Below are 21,756 nucleotides of genomic sequence, written 5' to 3'. Positions count from 1 at the left end.
TCTGAGCTTGTGTTGCAATGGAGAGTGCTATAGCAGGGTCACACTGTACATACATAATGAAGGAAATGAAAGGCAATGATGTCTAAAATTGGCCTGATACACGAGATAATCTGATAATGTATCAAAAACATAACATGACAAATGTTCAGTTGCAAAAGGGATTAATCTAAATTTTCATTTTTTAGACCTTCCCTCTTTTTAAAAAAAATGTTCCTTATGTGAAATGGCCAACACTTTTACCCATGCCACTGAAAGCACAATTATTAGAACTGGTACAAAAAAATTACAAGTTAACAATTCTTTTATTAAAATTTAAACATGTACAAGACTTCCATCGAGAAGGCTATCATCACCATCTCATACACATTTTTACAAGGGAAAAGTAATTGAATTCCAACAAATAGGTCCAATCTGCAATCATGTAATGGAAGGTTGATCAGATCGTAATTTTAGTGAAAAGCTGAATAATAAATTCCATCTACATGTATGATGACTTATGTGCACTGAATAATGCTACTTGAGTCTTAGCACAGTCCAGCTGAGATAGTCTCTATGGTTTTCCGAGTCTGTAAAAAGACAACTGATACAGTCTATATGGTCTGTAAGAAGAAAACCAAAATAGTACACTATCATAATGCAGTAAATATATAAGATCTAAGGTGTACATCTTCAACATAGGTCTATCTTTCTTTTTTAAAATCTATCATCTCAAAGCCTTTCTGCCTCATGAGAATCGTCTTTTTGAGGATAAATACCAGTGAAGTATTTTAAACCTCAAAGTCCTTCCACTTCCTGTTTTTCTCTTACTGCTTCCTGAAATGAGAAAAGACAAAATAACAATCATGATACATTTTGATGAATTCAGAAGTTACCTACTGGTACAAATCAAAATTAAAATGACTAATCATGGACCTTCCTTACATATGTCTTTGAAATTATAGGAATTTTAAAAGGGCATTTGGTGAGCTAAGGCACTTTATTTTGTCCCACATGGTGCTATATAATGGACCCTGACACCACATTATCCTTGAAATCATGAAACCTCTGACCCATGCATGTATTTTGTAAAAATACCCATAAAATCCATATATTTCTTTTTAAAACTTCATTCATATTTCCAAATCTCTACAATATTTTTGTGGGAGAAGCATATGCCAATTTTCCTTACAAGTCATTATTCAGGAAATGACTTTGGAAGGATATATAATTATTCAGCATGATGGATGAATTCAATACTCATAATGTTCAGATTTGGGCTTTTGTTTTGTTGCTTTATGGCACAGCAACACCTGAATGTATACTGTGGATTATTTTTGGTATCATGACAGTGGGAGGGTATGCAAAGGCCCATAACCCCTCCCACCTAATCAACAATGCATTCACAGCCTAAGCTTCTGGGTCTGGGATTGGAGAGATGAAGACGGATAACTTGTGGTTCCACCTTGTCACAGAAAGATCAATCATCAGATGTCACCAAAGTGTGCAGATCTGAATGAAGACTGATTAATTGAGAGAGAACATTTTGAATGTGTCTGATTTGTACGTTGATATGGAGGTTGTCACACCAAGCGTAGAAACTGCCAAATCAGAAAACACAGGCTGGGTGATTTGGTGCCCCCATTTGTGACAGGACACCATGACTAAGCTGTTGGAGAAAATGAGAACCATTTTCCCAGAGAGATGATCTTCCCAAAGTTAAAGGCTTTGATGATAGCCTTCATTTTGAGGATGTTGATTTGCAGAGGCCGGTCCCCTGGCTCCCATGTGCTGCTGACAGTATTTAAGTATGGAAACAGGTGGGCACCCCAAATGTATGTACTGGTGTTGGTGCATACCGTTATTTCCTCTTGGGGGTTTCTCCAGCAGGATTCCCATGATCAGTCAACATGGGCTGCTCCACTGATGTAGGATTGAATCTCGTGTGTGATCATGATTGCTTGATTGAGGGGACTTGAAAATGGGTGCCACTGTGCTAACAATGTCATATCTAGTGGGCATATGAAAAGAGAGCAGAGCAGGATAAGATCAACTGCTCCTCTGAATAGATCAAGGAGTTGCAAGATTCTGGTAATATGAACACGAGGAAGCCACACCATATTCTGTTGAATTAAGAAATCCATACCCAGATGGACAAAGTTCTGGGATGTAAAGAGGTCTGAGTTTTTCCAGTTCACTTAAAAGCCTATATGATCTAAACGAGAAAGGAGATTGTTCCTGCTTTGGAGTAGGATAGAACTTATTATGTATTTCTGGAGGATGTTATCCAGGTATACTGATGTAGTTGCTGAGTTGATGATTTTGACTGGAACAAGGTGATGACACAATCCATAATATGTATAAAAGCCCAGGGGCTCATATTGAGATCAAAAGGAAGAACGTTGAACATGATGTCATGGTATGTGAAATGGAGAAACTTACAGGAGACAGGGTGGAAAAGGACATGAAAGTATGTGTCGGTCATCTTGAACTTTGGAGATGCAATAAATCTTGCATCAGTTGAGGAGACAAGTCGATGATGGGCCTCAGCCTGCCATTTGCTTTCCGAATAAGAAACAGCTGTGAATAATACTCTGGGGATTGTGGGTTTTGCACAATCTCCACTGCATGTTTTGAGATGAGCATCTGTATCTCCTGTTGGAGGAAGGCATCTTTCTCCTGATCTGCTGAAACTTCCGTGATGAGGGGAGAGAAAGAGAGGGGGTTGGCTGAACAAAACCTGAAGCAGCTCTGAAATGACTCGGATCACCCACCCAATTTGAGGGAAAAGGAAGATCCAGTGCACCTGAAAACATATAAGTCAGCTGCCCATGGGTAGGTTCCCTGCTGGTGGTGGGGAGGGTAAATCATTACTGAAGGCTTGGAGGCTTTTAGGTGGAGAAAGTCTGTTTCTTCCTGCCTTTGTATGATTGCCTCCTATGTTGGTAAGGCTGTGGTCTCCTGACATTGGGTTGGGATCATAATTGGTGTATATCTAGATGAAATCCTCTCTTGGGGCCTCTGAGCATCCCTTCATACTGATGGGACTAAGAGGGTTCAAACACTTGTGCAGGGTAGTGGCAAGTTGGAGGGACAGTTCTTGAGCTGCCTGCCGCCTAACCTACAGAAAGCAACAGAGACCCAAACGGGGTCGTCTGTAGACATGCATCCCATCAGATTAGGTCTAAATTGGTTGAAGCCATCAAGGCACTGGCCACTGTATGGTGAGCTGCTTAGTTAAGGACCTGAGCGATCCTGGCCGTCATGTCCCAGGTGTGGCTACTGTTGGATTGCTCAGTGAGCGGAAGATTGCTAATGAGGCCAAATCTAACACAGAGGATGTCACCATGATGTTCCAAACCAGCTTATATGTGGTATGGAACATGTTCTTATCCACAATGAAGTACAATGGAGCCAACATGGATGGTTGCCAAATTCTTGTCAGGAGCAGGAAGGTCTGTACTGAACATGCTGGAGTGCTTCTGATACCAGCATGAGGAGAAATTCACTGGAACCTGGCTTTCCAGTAGGAATGCCTTAGAGTTGCCTGGGTCACCAATCTGACTGAAAGCTGGTCATTAATCTCTTTAATCTTTGCCGACTGGGGAAGGAGCCAGAAATATGGCATCTTTTCCACCTCCCCAAGATTAACCTTGTAATCTTGGGAAGTGGTGGTGGGTGCATGGCATTCTGAGAAGGACAACACCTGATAGATTTCCTTGATGGTGGCTTTAAAGCTAAATTATGTTGCATAGTCAGATCTTAATATGAGGGATTTGCCAGTGTCTCATTGCACTGTGTGTCAGGTCCTCATCTGGGTCTGCTTGTAGCTTGAATAAGTCATGCCAGGTGGCAACGATGACTCTGGCCAGTTGTATTTGGTAATGTCACCAGCTCTCCCTTGAGGGTAGGCAATGAGTATTTAAAAGTCCAGCATGGCTAGCAATGCTGGCTGATATGAACAGTATGTGGTCAGCCCAGATGCTGCGGTATATAAGACAGCCCAGCAATCACTGGTATCGGCCACCCTGAAATGCTGGCCGAATGGACAGATTTCTCATTGAAATCTCTGGTATATTAGTGAGAAGATGCTGACAGTACAGCTAGACAGATGGATCTATCACTAATATCCCCATACAGACTATTTGATTTCAAAGAAAAAGTCCCCCGGCTCAGATGGCTGGACTGCCAGTGTCAGCTGGTGATGTTGGGACAGCTTATGATGGCTTGACCAGTAATGGTGTGGTAGTATTAAGAGTTGGATCCAACACATCCTGCAAGAACCTCATGCATCCTGACTTAGAGGCCCAAAGGCCATGCTTGGGCATGGGGGGGGGGCTTATGACCAGCTGGCTGCCTAAAATTGGGGGAATACTCCCCCAATGCATCCACAGAAGCTAGCAATGGAAAAAATAGGCAAAATTTTCCAAGATGTAAGGAACTGCATCACTGTCTTCTGTACTAGATGATGTATTTGTTCTAATGACAGCTGAACCTTCCTGTATCCTCTCAGTCCCCTGATCATTGGAGGGGGGGGGGGGGTCGGCAGCATCCCCCACAAGGCTTGCCATGGAAGTTGACTTGGGGTGAAGGCTAAGGATGTTCATGCATACAATGCAGGGGTCATGAATATTATCCCTTGCCTTGAATATTTTGCATTTCAGACACTTGGAAGACATTCCACTGAAACAACACAAAAACAAAAATTAAAGCTGAAACATATAATGTTCTGTAAATTACCAAGTTACTAAAACACTGTTGTAACTAATGGAATAGTAAGAGTTTGAATCAGAAACCTATGGCTCTGATATGAACTTATGCACAATGCTTAGTTAATAATTAAACCATAAGTCTATCAAAACAGCATAAAAAATGAATACTCTATGGATAAATTTCAAGCAGCACTATATAATTATGCTAATAAGAGTTCCATAACAGATGGAGTACGTGAAAAAGTCTAAGTCACTATAACTCATAAAGACCTTGTATAAGTCAAAGATAGCGTGGTGGGAAAGGTGACAAAATCATCCAAAAATTGGCAAATATTGTGTGTGTGTGTGTGATTTGGATTTTTAATGTAGCTTTAACAGATTTTCAGTCATATCACTATGATGTCTGCAGTGTGTCAGTTTATAGTGAAATCTAGCACTGAGGCATCATGCCGCAGACATGTAGCATGATGTGAGTCTTTGCTATGACTCTCCTGTGCATGGAACCCATGACCTCCAGTATCCAAGGCGGGCGCTCTAACTACTAGGCCACTGGAGAGGTTAGCAGATATTGTAAATTCATGCATACAACCAACAGTAGATTGATATATCTGCACAATAAATCCAAACAGAATGATGAATGGGCCTGTGCAGTAGAAAAGCTAAAAACCAGTCCCACATGGCAGTGCCAAGGGGAGGTAATGGACAAGAGTTATTGCCCTTTGTCTATTTTAAATAGAACAAGATGATTTTTGTCTTTTAGTGTGGCTGGATGCACAAGGTAGCAGGCTAATATTCCTAATGTAATGTGATTGGGGAATGTATTTGAAGGAGAAATAATTAAACTTCACAATTAGGTTATCAACACATCATTTCCATATGACCAATTAGTTTTTTCTATCGTGATAAAAAACGTTTTCATATTTTTCCTTACAAGAACAAACAAATAATAGGACACATATGGCTACAACCATGCAGAATGCCTCAAATTTGTTGACAATTTTCTATTTTATTTTCCATTTCAATAATATCTTGACCAAACTTCCACTGTTAATGACAGGACCATAATGTCAGGTGTAAAGTACAATGTGCCAAGTCAGATGGTTTCATGTTAGAAATGCACCTTTCCTACACTGAAACTGACATTAGTCTTCTGATGTTAAAATTTCCTAACAGTGTTTACGATGGTCACTATCTTCCACCCTGACCGTCAATACTACACTATATCAAGATCGCAATATAAAACACTACATATATGCAAAAAAATATAGCTGCATTTCTGTTTATTATGGTATTCATAAACTTCACTTTTCTTGTGGTTATTTATCAAGACATGATACTGTGGTAGACTTGAACTCCCTCAAACTGCTTGATCGTAAATTTGTTTTCTAAACAGTTCAGACTTCTTGCCTGCTGACTGATCTTGGGGACTAAAAATGCTGACAAATTTTCTGCAGCTAAGGAGGCCCTAAAGTCTGTCTTATTTTTCCTCACTGGAGAAAATACTCTTTTGCTGACACTGTTGTTGTGAGGAATGCACAGGAGCTGCAGCACTTTTGGTTCTTCCAATGGAAAATTTGGAAGTGATATTTGAGTCTGGAAACCTTTGTCAGAACAAATGTTTATCATGGTCTCCAGCTGATAAAGGTAGATTGTGTTCAACAAGAAAACTCACAAATAATGCTTCAGCGTTGGTCGCTTGCAGATCTTCCGCCTAGGCTTAAAATAGTCCAGAGCTGAAATCTGTGAATTCTTAATTTTCCCAAGTTCTACATGTTTTCTGCAACCGAACTGCATCCTCACATCATCGCTGCCACCATGCCCAATACCAAAATTTGTGGCACACTGTGTGCAAAAAGCATGATGTATATCAATGTTTAATGGCAGAATGCACGGCCAATTTTTGATACATTCCAAATTAAACTTCACTTTTGAGCAATACATTTAATTTTCCTTGGTGGTGAAGACATTTTCAAGATCTTACATGCGATGCCGAATGGTAACTCAAATCAGTGTTGGTGATGCATGCGCTGAGCAAAATTCAGGTTAGGCCCCAGTTTCTCTCAAAAGCATTTGTAAAACTACTCTTATACATATTGATTAAAATAGGCTAAAATGCTCGCTACCGGACCAACTGTACTAATCGACTATAGTTCTACTAATATTGCAACCAGCAGTACCGGACCATTTCGAAAACTGCCAATATCACGACTAGCGCTTAACAAGAAATCGGTTATTTTATTAAAGATATAAAATAATTGAGAATTGGAGAATTCATGAATTTTTGGCTTGCGGCGGGAATCTGTGAATTGCTGAAAAAGTTGTGAAATTCACACCAAATTCGTGAGGGTTGGCAGCTATGGTTTAGGGCAAAGAAAGCCCACCAAATGCTTATGAAGCCGTGAGACTGTCTTAGCAGAAATTACTGCAAATAAAAACTTTAGTAATCTGTACTTTATATTATATATTCCAATCCCTTCCATCCCTTACACTCTCACCCAATCAGAGAAAGTGGGCCATGGATTAATAAATGCAAAATGTCACAAATATATGATAAGTCCTCCAGCTTTGGCTACTTACAAATATCTACAGATGTAATTGTAATCCAATTTTTGTACACATGACCTTTGATCCCTTCCCAAAGAACTCGGAGGCACGAGTCAAAGTCAACATATTTATCACAGATGAATATCTCATGGGCAAGGCAATTGTAGTTTCATGAATTTCCACTGAGCAGTTAATGAGATGTGTCAACACATGGATGGATGGAGAGTATCTAAATGTCCCTAGTTAAAATATGGAGATATGAATGGGTTTATTTTTCTTCACTGGTTTGGTCCATTACCTTAAATCTTTCTTCCAGCAGAGATACTTCACTGATCAGATCTGTGATGGCATTTGTGAAGGCTTCTTGTGGACTGTAATCTGATGTGGTCTGAATCCGAATGACAAACTTGTGCTCCAGAGGATGGGGGTTCTTGTAACCAGCAAACAACACTTGTGGGTCTTTCCACAACTGGCTACAGGATATAAACCAAGAATAACTCATAGTATGGACATTTCTTTTCAAAAAACAAAAGGGGATTAATATGCAAAAAATAATAAAAATTCCATAAAACCATGAAATTTTCTTAGGGAAGTTAAGTACTGTTTTATGCAAAAAATGACTGCAGCAATACATTGCGTGGAAGTACATGTATATACATCATTGTTTCATCAATGTGTAAACAATATGCTCCAGTCTCACATCTGTTAATTACAAAAATGTAACAAAACTGCCTGACTCGGACAATTCTCTAATTCAACAATAGTAGCTGAATTCCTACACAATAATAGTTCACACTAATACACGGTGCGTAATCTGCTGCCAAATATTAACTTCACATCAATTTATAAATTTCTCAAAAATAAGATCATAATCAATTTCTGATGAAATCAAATCCAGAGAATTTATTTGCACACTATATCTTATATTCATATTCAAAGAATACAATTTGTTACAAAAAATTCTGTCCCACCCCCCCACCCTACAGAGTCCCTTGAAAGGATCGACACTCTACAGGCCAAAATGAACTAAAAAGATAAGACCACTTCTTTATAACTGCCAAGTGTTGAGAACATCTCTCATATACAGGGCAACTTTGATTTTTAAATGTGGTTGCCATATTGGATGTAATATCTTTACCATTTTCATACAAGACAAACTAGACATCATCACAAAATCTTTCGGTGAAAACATCATGCTGATATGACCATCTATACAGTAGGAGTAGTGACAAGATTTTCAAGTCAGTCATATAGGATTAAGACTGGCAGCATTATTATTCGGGACCCTCTAGCTTGATATCAGAGCTCTCAGGGACCTGAGCTTCTGTGTGAAATGTGCAAGAAATTCTCAAAGGATGCATCATTTTTCCTTGTAATGTGTCCACATGACATGTCTTATTCCCCCCAGGACACACCCTTGTCTTGTTCAAGTCAGCCAAGGCCAATCTGAAGAATAGTTAAAGGATAACCTTAAAGGTCACTGGCCATACTCCAACATTTTCCTATTTATATCTGATTTGCATTACATGATTAATAATAGTTATACTCGCACACAAAAAAAACCAAAAAAATATCAAGGGTAAAGAAGAAATAATAATTTAATTACTCGAAATAGAAGTATACAACGCTGTTACTTCCCCTTAGTTACAATTTCCCACCTATAGAGGACGCAACTAGAAATGACGTACATTTAGCCATACAAGACGAAGTACATGCTTCTTGTTGTCTAAAAATAAAACACTATAAACTATGGATAGGGAATATTTTAGATGAAACTAATGAAAACTAATTTACTGTTCAGCCTTATATCGGTATGTGTGCACAACCCACTAGATTGTGTCGCTTTCAAAACTGTTCCATTGTTTTAATTTATTTTGAGAATTCCTGTTAATACAGGTAAAAAGAATCAATGCTGGCTTCCCTGTGTCGGCAGACTTTATAAAAAAAATAAAAGATGAAAGAAATCAGCACACTTCAAGAATCCAAAGGAACCAAATTTGACTTTCTTTTTGTAGGTCGACTTCAGAAGAAAAAATTGGCACACTAAAAAGATACCAAAGTAAATTTTCCAGGGTTGGTTTGCATTGTAATAAAATAACCTATGTATTTGATATCCTGTCAGTAAGTTTAAACAATGAATTTATTGCTCCATGCCAGTTGTTTATCACCCGGGCTTCTATTTGTTTGCCATATGTAATCATAATTGATGTTTGCAGGGCAAATATTATACACAATAATAACTTGCTTTAATAATTACTTCTGTAACCCAAGCTAGCAAAATGATCATCATTTGCACTCACATTGAATGTATCTGAAAATAATGATTTATTTATTTGCGAGATACCGACTTATAGTTAACCTGGATACAATACAATCTGGGTCAGTTTGCAATAAGTAACTTATCATGCGTAAATGGCAGGTGCCTTCAAACAATCAGGTGATACTTTCGTCTCATTTGCGATTTTGTTATTTGACATAAGTGATACACACTACACAAAGGATGCATACGCAAGCCAGCATCCGCTACATATACGGAGTTCGTGGATATTTATTTTTAAAAAACAATTTTGGCATGATGAAAAAAGAAGGAATATATGATAACAATGCAAGGTTAATTTCTTTCATTTTATTTTCAAACAAGTGTATGTTTATCAATTTATTTTGTACCGTGAGTGTGTGTGTGTGTGTGTGTGTGTCGGGGGGGGGGGGGGGGGGCACAAATTAAATACAAAATTATTTCCTTTCTAATTTGTACAGAATAATGGAGCAAATATGATTGATGATATTGACCAGTAATGACAAGCTTTCAATTTACGCGTGCAAACACTAAGACACTTGAAAAATAAAAACAAACAATAAAATTAACTGGTAAGAGCTTCATATTGCAGCAACTAAATACTGTCAAAATGCTCAACATTATTCTCTCTCTCTCTCTCTCTCATGTGTAATCAAGTATGTATTGTATGCAGCTGTGTTACAACGTGAAGCCTAAAATTAAGTATATTTGTTATAATATCTTATGTACACTACCCTTAGCAAAATGTATATGTATTATGTAGAATATTATCTGTTACGTATTTTTGTTTTATAAATGATTATTGATAATTTGACTGGAAGACTTAAATTGAGAATGTCGTTGTGCAGATGCATATATTTGTTTGCATAAAAAATGTATATAAATATTTTAATTAGAACAAGCAAGATATGTCAGTTTCTGTTTTCTCTCATAAATATGTACATTACGAAGTATGATTATTTTCTTTCAAAGAGTATCAAAATAGTTTGTTTAAATTTAGTTTTTCCCCCCCTAAAACCTATCTTACATAGCATCTACTTTATTGTTAAGTTTGGCCGAATTGTATTTCGAGTTGGGCCGAATTGTCTTTGGGCCAAATTCACTATAATCTGGTATAAATTATACAACTTTCCCATCCCTCCCCTATTCGATCCTACAAATTAAATACACTATTTTCTGGTAAACATGGTTTTTCGAAAAAAGAAAGAATGCTTTTTCCCCATCATCACTCTTTTGGTTTCATCTGTATCCAACACAGTGCACCATATTTGCTGTATAAAAGCATGATCGTATGCTATATCACATAGACATTTACGTGAGGAAATTAAGCACTTGAATGGCTAGGTTGAATAAATTGGATAAATGTATGTCATATCCAGTTTTGGCACGCGGAAACTACTGACTGTTTACAGAGATTGCCAAATAATTTTTTCATGTTATAAAGCGGAGTTTTAAGTCTAATTAAACATTTTATGATGTGCATACATAACCAGTGCATTTTGTTTATAACTATAATAATATCACATGTTTGTACAATATAGGTGGCCAGTGACCTTTAAGTAGACAGGCATGAAGCCTGTGACTAATCAATATCTTTGCAATTATCTTGTGAAAAGGATGTACTTCAAAGAAACCATGTTCAACTGAGTGTGGATGTAAGCTTCTGTAACTGACTACTGGCAAACAAACAATGTCCTATTTTGTGGTAATGGTCTTTAAATTAAATTTCTGACGCTAATATAAACCATGAATATAAATAAGAGCTTTCTCAAAGTTTTGGTTGTGACAATATTGTGGAATCTTTCATACGCCATAATGATAAACACTTAATTAAGTACGCTAGTAGAGGCTTTCGAAATGTACAGAAAAGTATGTTGACTCATATAAATGACAACAGACGTGATGAAAATGAGCTCCCCCCCGCCTCCAGGGCAACAGTTCCATCTATTTGGTGATACTTGACTACTGGCACCTAAGCTCATATAAATTCATCTTGACAATAGTTCAAAACTGCAGCCTTAAGCAACATGCATTTCGGTACTGTACACACACCAAATTAATTTTTTTCCAAAGAATCCATGTTATATCCCACCTTTATTCATTAGAATCAACTCTTAAGGCATTTGATACCATTTTCTAATTAAAAAATTCTGAATTAATTTTGCATTTACTGTCTTGAACTTAATGATGGTAATTCACTTTTACATATGGTACAGTGTAATGTCAGGTGTTCAAGTTTCTTTGGTGGGAATGGAGAAAAAACTACACAGCATTTTACAAGATCATTTTTGGGATTGAAACTAATTGCTGAGGTCTATTTTTTGTGTTTAGCATTGTTGTAGGTAAACATTTTTTTATGTAAATTTATGTGTATAATGTTTAAAATTAATATTCTATTTACCAAAAACTATTTTCCATTTAATGTGATATAATAAATGGTTAAGAACTCAACCCTGACATTATTAAAATAATTAGAACATGCTTTTAATTTTCCTTTATATCATTTTGAAAGTTAGGGACTCTCAAGTCTGGAACTATCATATATAGGCTGGGGAAGAGAAGAGTCAAGGACTCATCCTGAAATTCTGTTGAGAGCCCTTACCATATGAAGTCTTTTGGCAAAACCCCCATGTTAACATGGCTATCGATTTAGAAGTAGCATTAATAACATTTTAAATATGGCCATAACTGTAGTCATACTGGAAATCAGACCTGCATCATTTTCATTTAGCACCAACTAGATAGCACAATGATTCTGGTGAAATCCCCAACTAGATACCATAATGATTCTGGTGAAATCCCCTAGTTAATATGACTTTATATTCAGTCGAAGTAGTTATAAATTTTTTTTCAAGATGGCAACTGTAACACCATTTTCATTTAGGACCAACCAAACACCATAAAAAGTCTACTGGTGAAAAGCACATATCAATATGACTTCAATTCAGGAGCAGTGATTACAAGGTTTTCAAGATGGGTACTGTTACAACCATACTGGACGTTAACCTGGCACAATATTCACTTGGACTAACAAATCTTTAAGTGAATACTTCATCTATTAAAAATGAGTAGAGATAATATCTTCAAGATTGTCAGATTGGCACAGTTTTTGTTCAAGACTAACGAGACATCCTTAGAAGTCTTCTGGTAAAAACCTCACAACTTTCTGTTCTGTAAGAGTACAAATACCAAAATGGTCAAAATGGCCACTGGTTGCCATAATGGATGTCTGAGTGGCATCAATTTCATTTAGGATCAACTAGTTATCATGAAGTCTGAAAACCCAATTCTGATATGACCTTCCTTACAGATTTTCAAGATGGCACTTGTGGCATCCATACTGGATATTTAAGTGGCAATATTTTCATTTAGTACCAACTAGACAAAATAAGATGACTTCTGGTAACAACTCAATGCCAATAAGACCTTCCGCTCTGGAGGAGTAACCATAAAAAATTTATGAAGATGGCTACCACAGAGGCCATATTGGACATGGGATCAGCACCATTTTCATTTAGAACAAACTTGACATACGTAATCTTTCTGCGAAAAATCCATGTCAAAATGACTTTCCATTCAAAAGGAGTAGCAATAATAAGATTTTCAAGATGTCTACTATGGTGGATATACTGGATGTTCGTGTTACCATTTTCATTAATAACCAACAAGGCACCATGTTGACAACTTTTGATTTAGGAAGAGTAATCAGGGGTCACCTATCAGGCAAAGTGGATGACTAAGTTTCCTAAAAAAAAATGAAAACTTCACCTTCTTCTGTCAGGAAAGTAAAAATGACTTTGCCCTGTGATTTGTTAAGATGTACATTGAGTGACCATAGCTTCTGAGATGTTCCCTAGCCACAGCCAGTTGTTTCCAGTGTTGTGTTCTAGCTCAAGGCAAAATGTAGGCATCAAGCCATCAAATAGGTGGTGTTGATTTCAGTTGCACCAACAAAATAACATTTTGCACATTCACATTTTGATAGCCAATTTACCACTAACCATTTCCCGAGGTAGCTCCTAGCAGAGATGTGTTATAAATGTCTGATTATAGCCACTATCACTGGCTAAGTATGTATGTATGTATGTATGTATGTATGTATGTATGTATGTATGTATAACAGTAACAAGATTTTCAAGATGACTGCCATGATGCCATACTGGATATCAGACCAATACCATTTTAATTTGTTATAGGACCATCCATCAAGGAAGAATAATGATAACAAGATTTTCAAGACAGCAGCTGTGGCAGCAATAATGGAAGCCAGATCAGCACAATCATAAGAAATTTTCCAGCAAAATCTTATGTCAATATGACTTTTGTTCAGTAGTAACAATAAGGAGATTTTCAAGATAAACGCCATGGTAGCCATATTGGATATCAGGTCAGAATACTTTAATTAAAGACCAAACAGACATTGTAAAAGTCTTCAAGTGAAAACTCAATATCAATGTACTTTCCTTTCAGGAGGAATTTGGATAAGATTTTGAAGATGGCTGCTGTGGTGACTACATTAGCTGTGAAAACTCCATGTTAATATAAGCATCGATTTAGAACAAGTGGCAATAACAATATTTTCAAGATACCTGCTGTGGCTGCCATGCTACATGTTTGATTAATACTGTTTTTGTTTAGGAGTCTACTAGACCATGGGATGAATGTGCACCTAAGGTTTCAGTGAAATACTCCAAGTATTTTAGGAGATGTATTTATAACAATCTTGTTGTAATGGCTTGATGCATCACCCCAGGAGCACTCCTCAACACAAAAGGAAGAAAGTTTTATTGTTGTAAAGTTACCTTGACATTTGACCTTATGACACCAAAATCAATAGGCTTCTTCCATGCCCCAAGTGCAAGCTATCCACAAAGTCTGGTCCAAGTGTGTTATTTAGAACTAAAGTTATTAGGCAGATACCTTTTAATATTTATTCTGGCACAGTGACCATTACCTTTAGACCCTGAAATCAGTAGGATTCTTCTTACTTCTAAGTGCAAGCCAGATACAATGTTTGGTAACTGAAGGTGGTAGACAAATGGTAGTAACTGTACAGTAATTTTTTTTCTTTCCCTTATGTTCATAGTAACTGTGACATTCTACCTTGAAATATAAAAGATTATTCCTTACTCCAAGAACAAACCATCCACAAAATTTAGTAATCAAATCATTGTCTGGAAACAATGTCAGTTCATTCAAAACACACTGACCCTAAAATCAACAGTTCTTTAATACCCCAAAGGCAAGCCATGCCCATAGTTTGATAACTTTAGACAGTGGACAACTCGAGTCACTGAAACAGTTTTTCTTCTTTCAGCTGCTGTGACCTTAACCTTTGAACCCCAAAATGATAGGGTTTTTCCTAACTGAAGAGGAAGTCATCGACCAGGTTTGGTACCTGTAGCAGGTGAAAAATTCCAGTTATTTTGTTGAAACCAAACTGGCAACAGACATAGAGATGGATACACACACATCATAACATATAATAATAAAAAAATGATACCCACTAAAATAAATGATTTCACACTGGAAGTAAAATCTCTAAGAATTCACTTCCAAGACAATGTTTAAAGTATAAACAAACTAAGCTGCAGTAATCTTGCAAACATATCCCCATTAAATTGCTTACGTGCAGATCATGTTTCCTAATGTATGATCCTCCTTGTTGACAGTGAAAATAGCAGCATTTGGCACCTTGGTATCCTTCTCAATGGTTATTCTGGAAATATAACCATTTCCATTTGTTTCATTCCTCATATGCTTACAAAATTTGCAATTTCCTCTATAATATAAAACAGCATGTGGCTCCTTTTGATTCTCATTGTGAGAACAGCAAGAACTGTGTTCACAAAGAAAAAGAAAGTTGGAAAACATACAAGCAGGATTGAGAGGAACTTCATTTACCTTTTCTTATTCAAAATTTAGATACACGAATATTTGTTTAGTGTAGGCACTTGGTACGAATCTTTGGTCCAAATGAAAATAATTTAGAAGCAAATTTTGGGGATTACAGAAACTGCCTCCTTCCTTTCAATGTTCATTGGGCACACCTGTTTTTTTTAGTTACAATGTCCACATTGTTCAAGAATCACATGGCTTTGTAGTGGTAAGTACATGTTAATTAAATATGCTACAGCTGGTGTCAGGATTTCCAAGCTTACACCTGAGGTCAAGATTCGACAGACCAGACCAGATTAGTGTGTGTTTGTGTGTGTGTGTGATTTGGATTTTTAACGTAGTTTTAAACAAAATTCAGTCATATCGCTACAATGCCTGCAGTGTGGCATTTTATAGTGATGTCTAGCACTGGGGCATCATGCCGCAGACATGTAGCATGATGTTCCACCCAGTCACATTATCCTGACACCAGGTCGACCAGTCCTAACACTAGCCTCTTAATGCTGAGTGCCAAGCGAGGCAGCTGCTAGTACAATTTTTGTAAGTCTTTGGTATGACTCGACCGGGGATTGAACCCACGACCTCCCGCATCTGAGGTAGACGCTCTAACCACTAGGCCACCGGAGCAGACTCAGATTAGTGAGGCTACCAATAGGTAAATGAGGCTATCTATTAAGAGTTATGAATATGGAACCATATAATGAAAGGAAATGCTGGTTACTCATGTAAATTTCTCAACCAGCAATTTAAATAATATTATTTGTTTGGAATGGAGGGGATGGTGTGTGAATACTATTGTGTTCCAATTAATCACTGGATGCTTTCCTTTTCGTGGAAATAATATGCTAGTGTATGCATGAACACTTCTTATGGATATTTATTATAATACATATATGCTACCATACTTAAGTTATGCAAATACCAAGATAGTTGTTCCCTTTTGGTATTCTGGGTCAGTCATTAGACCCACCATGTAAGGCGTTTATCTGATATTTATGTTGTTTTCATTGATCATTAATATCCGGGTAGACGTCTTACAATGTAGGACTAGGTCAGCCATTATATGCTGTTTTATGTGCTTTGATTATCTTTGATGCTTCATAGGAATAGACAGAGGGAAAGTCATATAAACTTTACAATTTGTAACTCTGCAGCAATAACAAAACTGTCTTAATATGTAACGATCATGACATTAACAATCTATCTATAATCTATTAATACGCCGGCACAGTCAGACTTGACTATTAAGATAACACAGTGTTCCAGGCTTCAAGTTACTTTCCATCACAGACTCCTGTGCTTTCCACAATGGGAGTGACTAATCACCCCAAGACTGTCCCAAAACACTCTCACCTACCCAGGATACATATATACAATTAAATGAAGTCAAACAAAAAAGTAATCAGTATAATTATGCATTGTATAAGTATCGAGTAGCGTCAGAAGAGTTTTATCCCTTGTTGGTAATTGCCAAAAGAAAGACCCAAAGACAACCCAAGATTGTCCCAAAATACTCTCACTTACCCAGGATACATATATACAATTAAATGTTGTTGTTGTTGTTGTTGTGGGGTTTAACGCCATTTTTCAGCACGATAGGCTATACATGGCGGCCAGTATTTACAATTAAATGATATCAAATTAAAAAGTGATCAGTATAATTATACCAGAAATTCTTTTAAAGGTTTGGGTTTCTTTTAAAAATCTTCTGTGACAATGAAAAATTACAACCTAAGGGCGCTACATTTATATTCTTTAAATTTTTTTGTATTATGTTTATGAAACCTATCAGAACTTTTAATTTTGACAAAGAAATCAATACACGTAAAAATTCAACTATCGTCCATTTTGTAAGGTGATTTAATCCAATTAACTAATTAAAGGAGAGCCAAAAAGCATGTCTTTCTTTGACAACATTATTCAGGATAAAAATTATTTTTATTTTATTTGTTGTGCTCGTGCAGTGGAGCATATAAGTATCATGGTATCAAAGATGTATAGTAAATCAAAGGTAATTTGATTGGCAAATTGTAAGACTTGTGAATTTGACCTTCATAGCAGCTACAGTGTTACTGACAACTCGCAGGGGAGTTTAATCCAATTAATGCACTAAGGGAAACCAAAAAGGATGCCATCATTGGACAAAATGGACGATGTCCTGGCATTAATCCGGTTGATTAATGAGCTGCAAAATAAATCAGTATAAAAAGTGTTTCTTTTGTAAGTTTTGCTTGCATGGAAAAGTGCATACTTAGATCAGGTACATTAATTATAAACAAGGCTTTAATTTGTGTGTATATAAATGTCATTAATTTTATTGCAGTTCATATCTGCTTGTCAGTTGATATACTAAAATCTTTATCAGTTCAGTCTAGATATAGAAATCTACAATGCCTTCAAAAAAGTGCATAATTGCTGCAACAAAAAGAGCAGCATTTTGACCCTGCAGTTCATGTCATTTAAACTGTATGTCTGACAGCATACTTTGCAACTCTTCCAAACAACAGAATCATTCCAATTATGAGCAGTAATCTGCAGAACAATTTAATATCTTTTATCAAAATGATAAAGTATCATATGTATCCAACAACAGCTTCATGTTAGAGATGGGGACTTCAGCTAACAACTACACTCAAGGATTATGCTGCTTAGCACAGGAGTTGCATTACGATGTTGACAGTCTGTTTCGCAGCAACAAGAGGGGAACAGTTCCTCGAGTCCTTTCAGTTCAGTGGAAAATAGGTCATCCTGTCTGATTTTGTGGAAATAGATTGAAACGCACAAGAAATTATGAACAAATATGATTTGTCTTCGTTCAGTTAACCTTCACTATCTAATGGCGACAGCAACTGCCTTTTTAACTCTGTATCAATTGCAATGACAGGGAGTGAAGATTTTGGCATCAAAACTGAGGTTGCACACATCGAATGAAATGTCACAAAATAGTGAAACTTACAAGTCACGATCAGACTTTGACCAGTTAATGGACTATTTTTGAGCATGATACAATCATGAGGTATCTGTTTGGTAGCAAAGGTATTGTGAACGCCAATACTACCAGAGTTTGAAAGCCATGCTGAAAAACTTGAGCAATTAATATATAAAAAGTACAACAGCTTTGAACAATACTGCGATAAATAAGTTCTATACATGACACAGAAAATTATCAACTGACTAATGAAGAACGGATTTACCATGTACATGATGCAGTCGGGCATTGCAAGACTGAAGAGAAAAAAAAAGAACTCTTCCAAACTTTTCTCATGGACTCAAAACACAGGCAAAATTAAAAATTCATAAAATCAAAAGAAGGGAAATATTCAGTCATTAATAAGGAAAAAGGAATTGCAAGCAAACCAGGACAGCGACGTCATCCTGTGAATGAAAGGACAAAAAAGCAACTGTATTTCTTGAGACTTCATCATAAATGATATCAAAAAGGAAAAGAAACAATGAGAAATGTACTCTATATCTAACAGAAATTGAAGATAGAACACCCCCCCAAAGAAGAACATCAAAAAAAAATGGGCCATGGAAAGATCACCTTCTTGTGGTGTGACCTGGATACATATGGATAAATGAAAATAAGATGAAAATAAAATGAGCAATCAATTACTTCGCAGTGCATTTGTTATTCATTTATCCATGTCATGTTTGCTTAGCCCCAGTTAGTAAGTTGTGTATAAACTAAGGTGTTATTATAAGCCATGGTTTGATGTCTGAACACTGCCGCAGACTAATCTCTTACGCAAAGTTACCGTGACCAGAAAGAAGATCCAGCATCTTGAATTGGCACAGGCGTTAGATCAAGTGACTTCTAACCTATGTGTTACAGCTTAGTCTTAAGGTCAGAGGAACCCGCAAGGAAACAGGGTGTGTTCTAAATCCGTCCCCATGTGGACAGACAGCGAGAGGACATTGTCCACTAAGTTTGATTGGATCAGATCAAGCGACACCCAATCGTAATTGTGATTTCCTTATTAATGACTGAATGTTAACAGGGCATGTTCTAAATCCGTCTTCATGTGGACAGACAGCAAGAGGACATTGTCCACTAAGTTTGATTGGATTGGATCAAGCGACACCCAACTGGAATTGTGACAACATTTTCAATTCAAATTATAACTTCTAACTAGCAAGTGAAAATTTACTCTCACCTAGGAAGATAGCTGAGCAATATAGGGTTACTCCAAGGAAGCCACTCGTAATTTGGCGATAAAACTAAGGAGATTCTGAGGAAAGACAAAGCTTTGTAAAGGTCAGTAAGTTATTTACTCGAGTTTTGAAGAATATTATGGCATTGTCTGTGTAATTATGTGTAGTATGTATACTTAATTACTAGGACTGTTCAGTACGAAGAATTACTTTTGTATTGTTCATTTTCAGGCGTATTTGAGTATTATATAGAGAATTAGGTGGAGTGTTAGCTTGTGGTCAGATTAATTTTGTAATTCGCTATTACGTTACATAGTAAACCAGTGCATTTATTCATGTGATATGTTAGAATTTACACATGCCTGAATTGTGAATTTGGAAAATGACTTAAGTAAGATTAGTTAATATGAATATATGGATGTATCAGAGAAAGGATATTTGAATATTTGTGTACTTTGTATGAGTTGTAATGTAAAGAAATGTGTCTGATTGAAGTGAAATTGTTTAGTATGATGGGATTAGGAATATGTACTGATGTGACTCAATTTATTGATGGATGTATGAGAAGTAATTGATACCGTGCTTTTATTACGAGTTGTTTTACCATACAAGAACGTATGAGTATTCTATGTGAATGAATACGTGACCAAAGAAATTTAATAGCGGCCGTTATTTGATGATAGGCTTGGTGTAATGTGAGATGAGAGGGCTAAGGAAAATATTGTACCATCTTTGTGTTCTCACAGGAACCTTTTTGGGGGTACAGAACTTCTGGTTAAGTCAAGTCCAGAGTCTCTAAGAGGGGAGAATGAAGTGCGACTATCAGAGCAGTCAGATTCAACAAGACTTGGTGGAGGAGAGAGTCGAGGAGGAGGAAAGGAGTCGAGGAGGAGAAAGTGGAGGAGGAGGATTATAGAGAAGTCGAGAGAAGGAATTTGGAGAAATTTGGGGGGAAGAGAAGGAATTGGAGGAACAGGAGAAAAGAATACACAGATGAGTAGAATACAATGACAGGTGGAAAGCTATCCCATACTACTAATCAAATGATGCAATAGGCTATCACAGGGTAAAGCGAAAGGAGAGTACTTTCGAAATTTTAAGCATTTGATTACTGAATTGCCATTAAATTGTTGCATTTAACTTTTTTGTATATTCAATCATTTAACTGTCGGGATTACTGACTGAGGGCTTGGAGCTTTACATCTATCTTTCACTAATTTAACTTCCGCCCAAAATCGAGAGGGGGTGGGACTTCTATAATAATCTAAATAAAATACTGGGTGTACCCCACCCCAACTACAACACGCCTAACACAGTGGCAGCATAACAACCCGTCACGTCATATGTAACAGAACGCTATAAAGTAATTAGAATCAGATGCACGTACGATAACTCTTCGCCACAGTGGTTGACTAGGTCAGCTTAAAACATCTCTTGCATTTTTAATTTTGGGGTATTTAAGATTAAATTAAACAATTTTTTGGTCAAGTGATAACCATTTTCAACTGTAAAACCTGATTATAGGTGTGCTGTGTGTATTCAAGAGTCTTACAGTAGGGTTCTTGTAGTATTTCCTTTGGCGATGACCGAAAAGGGTAAATACTACTGATGTTACTAGATAATTATACAATGTCTAATTATACTGATTACTTTTTTGTTTGACTTTATTTAACTGTATATTATGGGTAAATGAGAGTGTTTTGGGACAGTCTTGGGGTGTTAGTCAGACCGTTCCACAATGACGTAACTTTACAATTTTACTCATTACAGCTTTCTGCACGTTAACATTTGTGGTGTAAGGCGCCTTTAGTAGCTATACTATCTTTATAAAATATCAACGCTAAATGTAAAACTAAAAACTAATAAATTACTTTTTTTCTCCTTCAAAAAGGAGAAATGATTCAAACGTTGATGGAGCATTCATCCTTGGCAGACTTCCACTGATGCCGAGTGAGAGCGACCACAAAAAGAGACACTTTTGCAGATTGGTTAACGTAGAAGCTCTTAACCAATACAGTACAATTTCTCAAATTATATCGTTAAACATACGGAGCCGCAAATTAATCCTAGTTTAGTAAGTCTCCAAATAACTCCCATTTGTATCGTATTAATGATTTGATAAATTTTTCATAAAAGAAAGAAAAATTTATTTTTCTGATGTAATCAAAAATCATC

General features: G+C 36.7%; 1 protein-coding gene across 1 annotated transcript; it reads right to left on the bottom strand.

The window, feature by feature from the left end:
• Window positions 1–283: 283 nt before the first annotated feature.
• Window positions 284–21,585, bottom strand: LOC149775798 (DNA-directed RNA polymerase II subunit RPB11-a-like). Its single transcript, XM_089944344.1, has 4 exons — window positions 21,453–21,585; window positions 15,158–15,247; window positions 7,531–7,705; window positions 284–813 (listed from the first exon to the last, which is right to left on the bottom strand). The coding sequence occupies exons 1-4, from the start codon at window positions 21,503–21,505 to the stop codon at window positions 775–777; spliced, it is 357 nt and encodes a 118-aa protein (XP_089800470.1). The 5' UTR covers window positions 21,506–21,585; the 3' UTR covers window positions 284–774.
• Window positions 21,586–21,756: the final 171 nt, after the last annotated feature.

This window comes from Sinohyriopsis cumingii, chromosome 19 (genome assembly GCF_028554795.1).
Source record: "Sinohyriopsis cumingii isolate HCF-2022 chromosome 19, ASM2855479v2, whole genome shotgun sequence".
NCBI classification, from domain to species: Eukaryota; Metazoa; Mollusca; class Bivalvia; order Unionida; family Unionidae; genus Sinohyriopsis; species Sinohyriopsis cumingii.
This window is presented reverse-complemented; position numbering and strand designations above follow the sequence as displayed.

Bases quoted from the DNA above. Each gene is read 5' to 3' on its own strand.
- LOC149775798 (XM_089944344.1), bottom strand. From the start codon at position 21,505: ATGAATGCTCCATCAACGTTTGAATCATTTCTCCTTTTTGAAGGAGAA. The intron at 7,706-15,157 runs GTAAGCAATTTA...TATATCCTGTAG, and splicing joins TTAGGAAACATGATCTGCAC to CCAGTTGTGGAAAGACCCAC. The intron at 814-7,530 runs GTAATGGACCAA...TTCTCATTTCAG, and splicing joins TGCTGGAAGAAAGATTTAAG to GAAGCAGTAAGAGAAAAACA.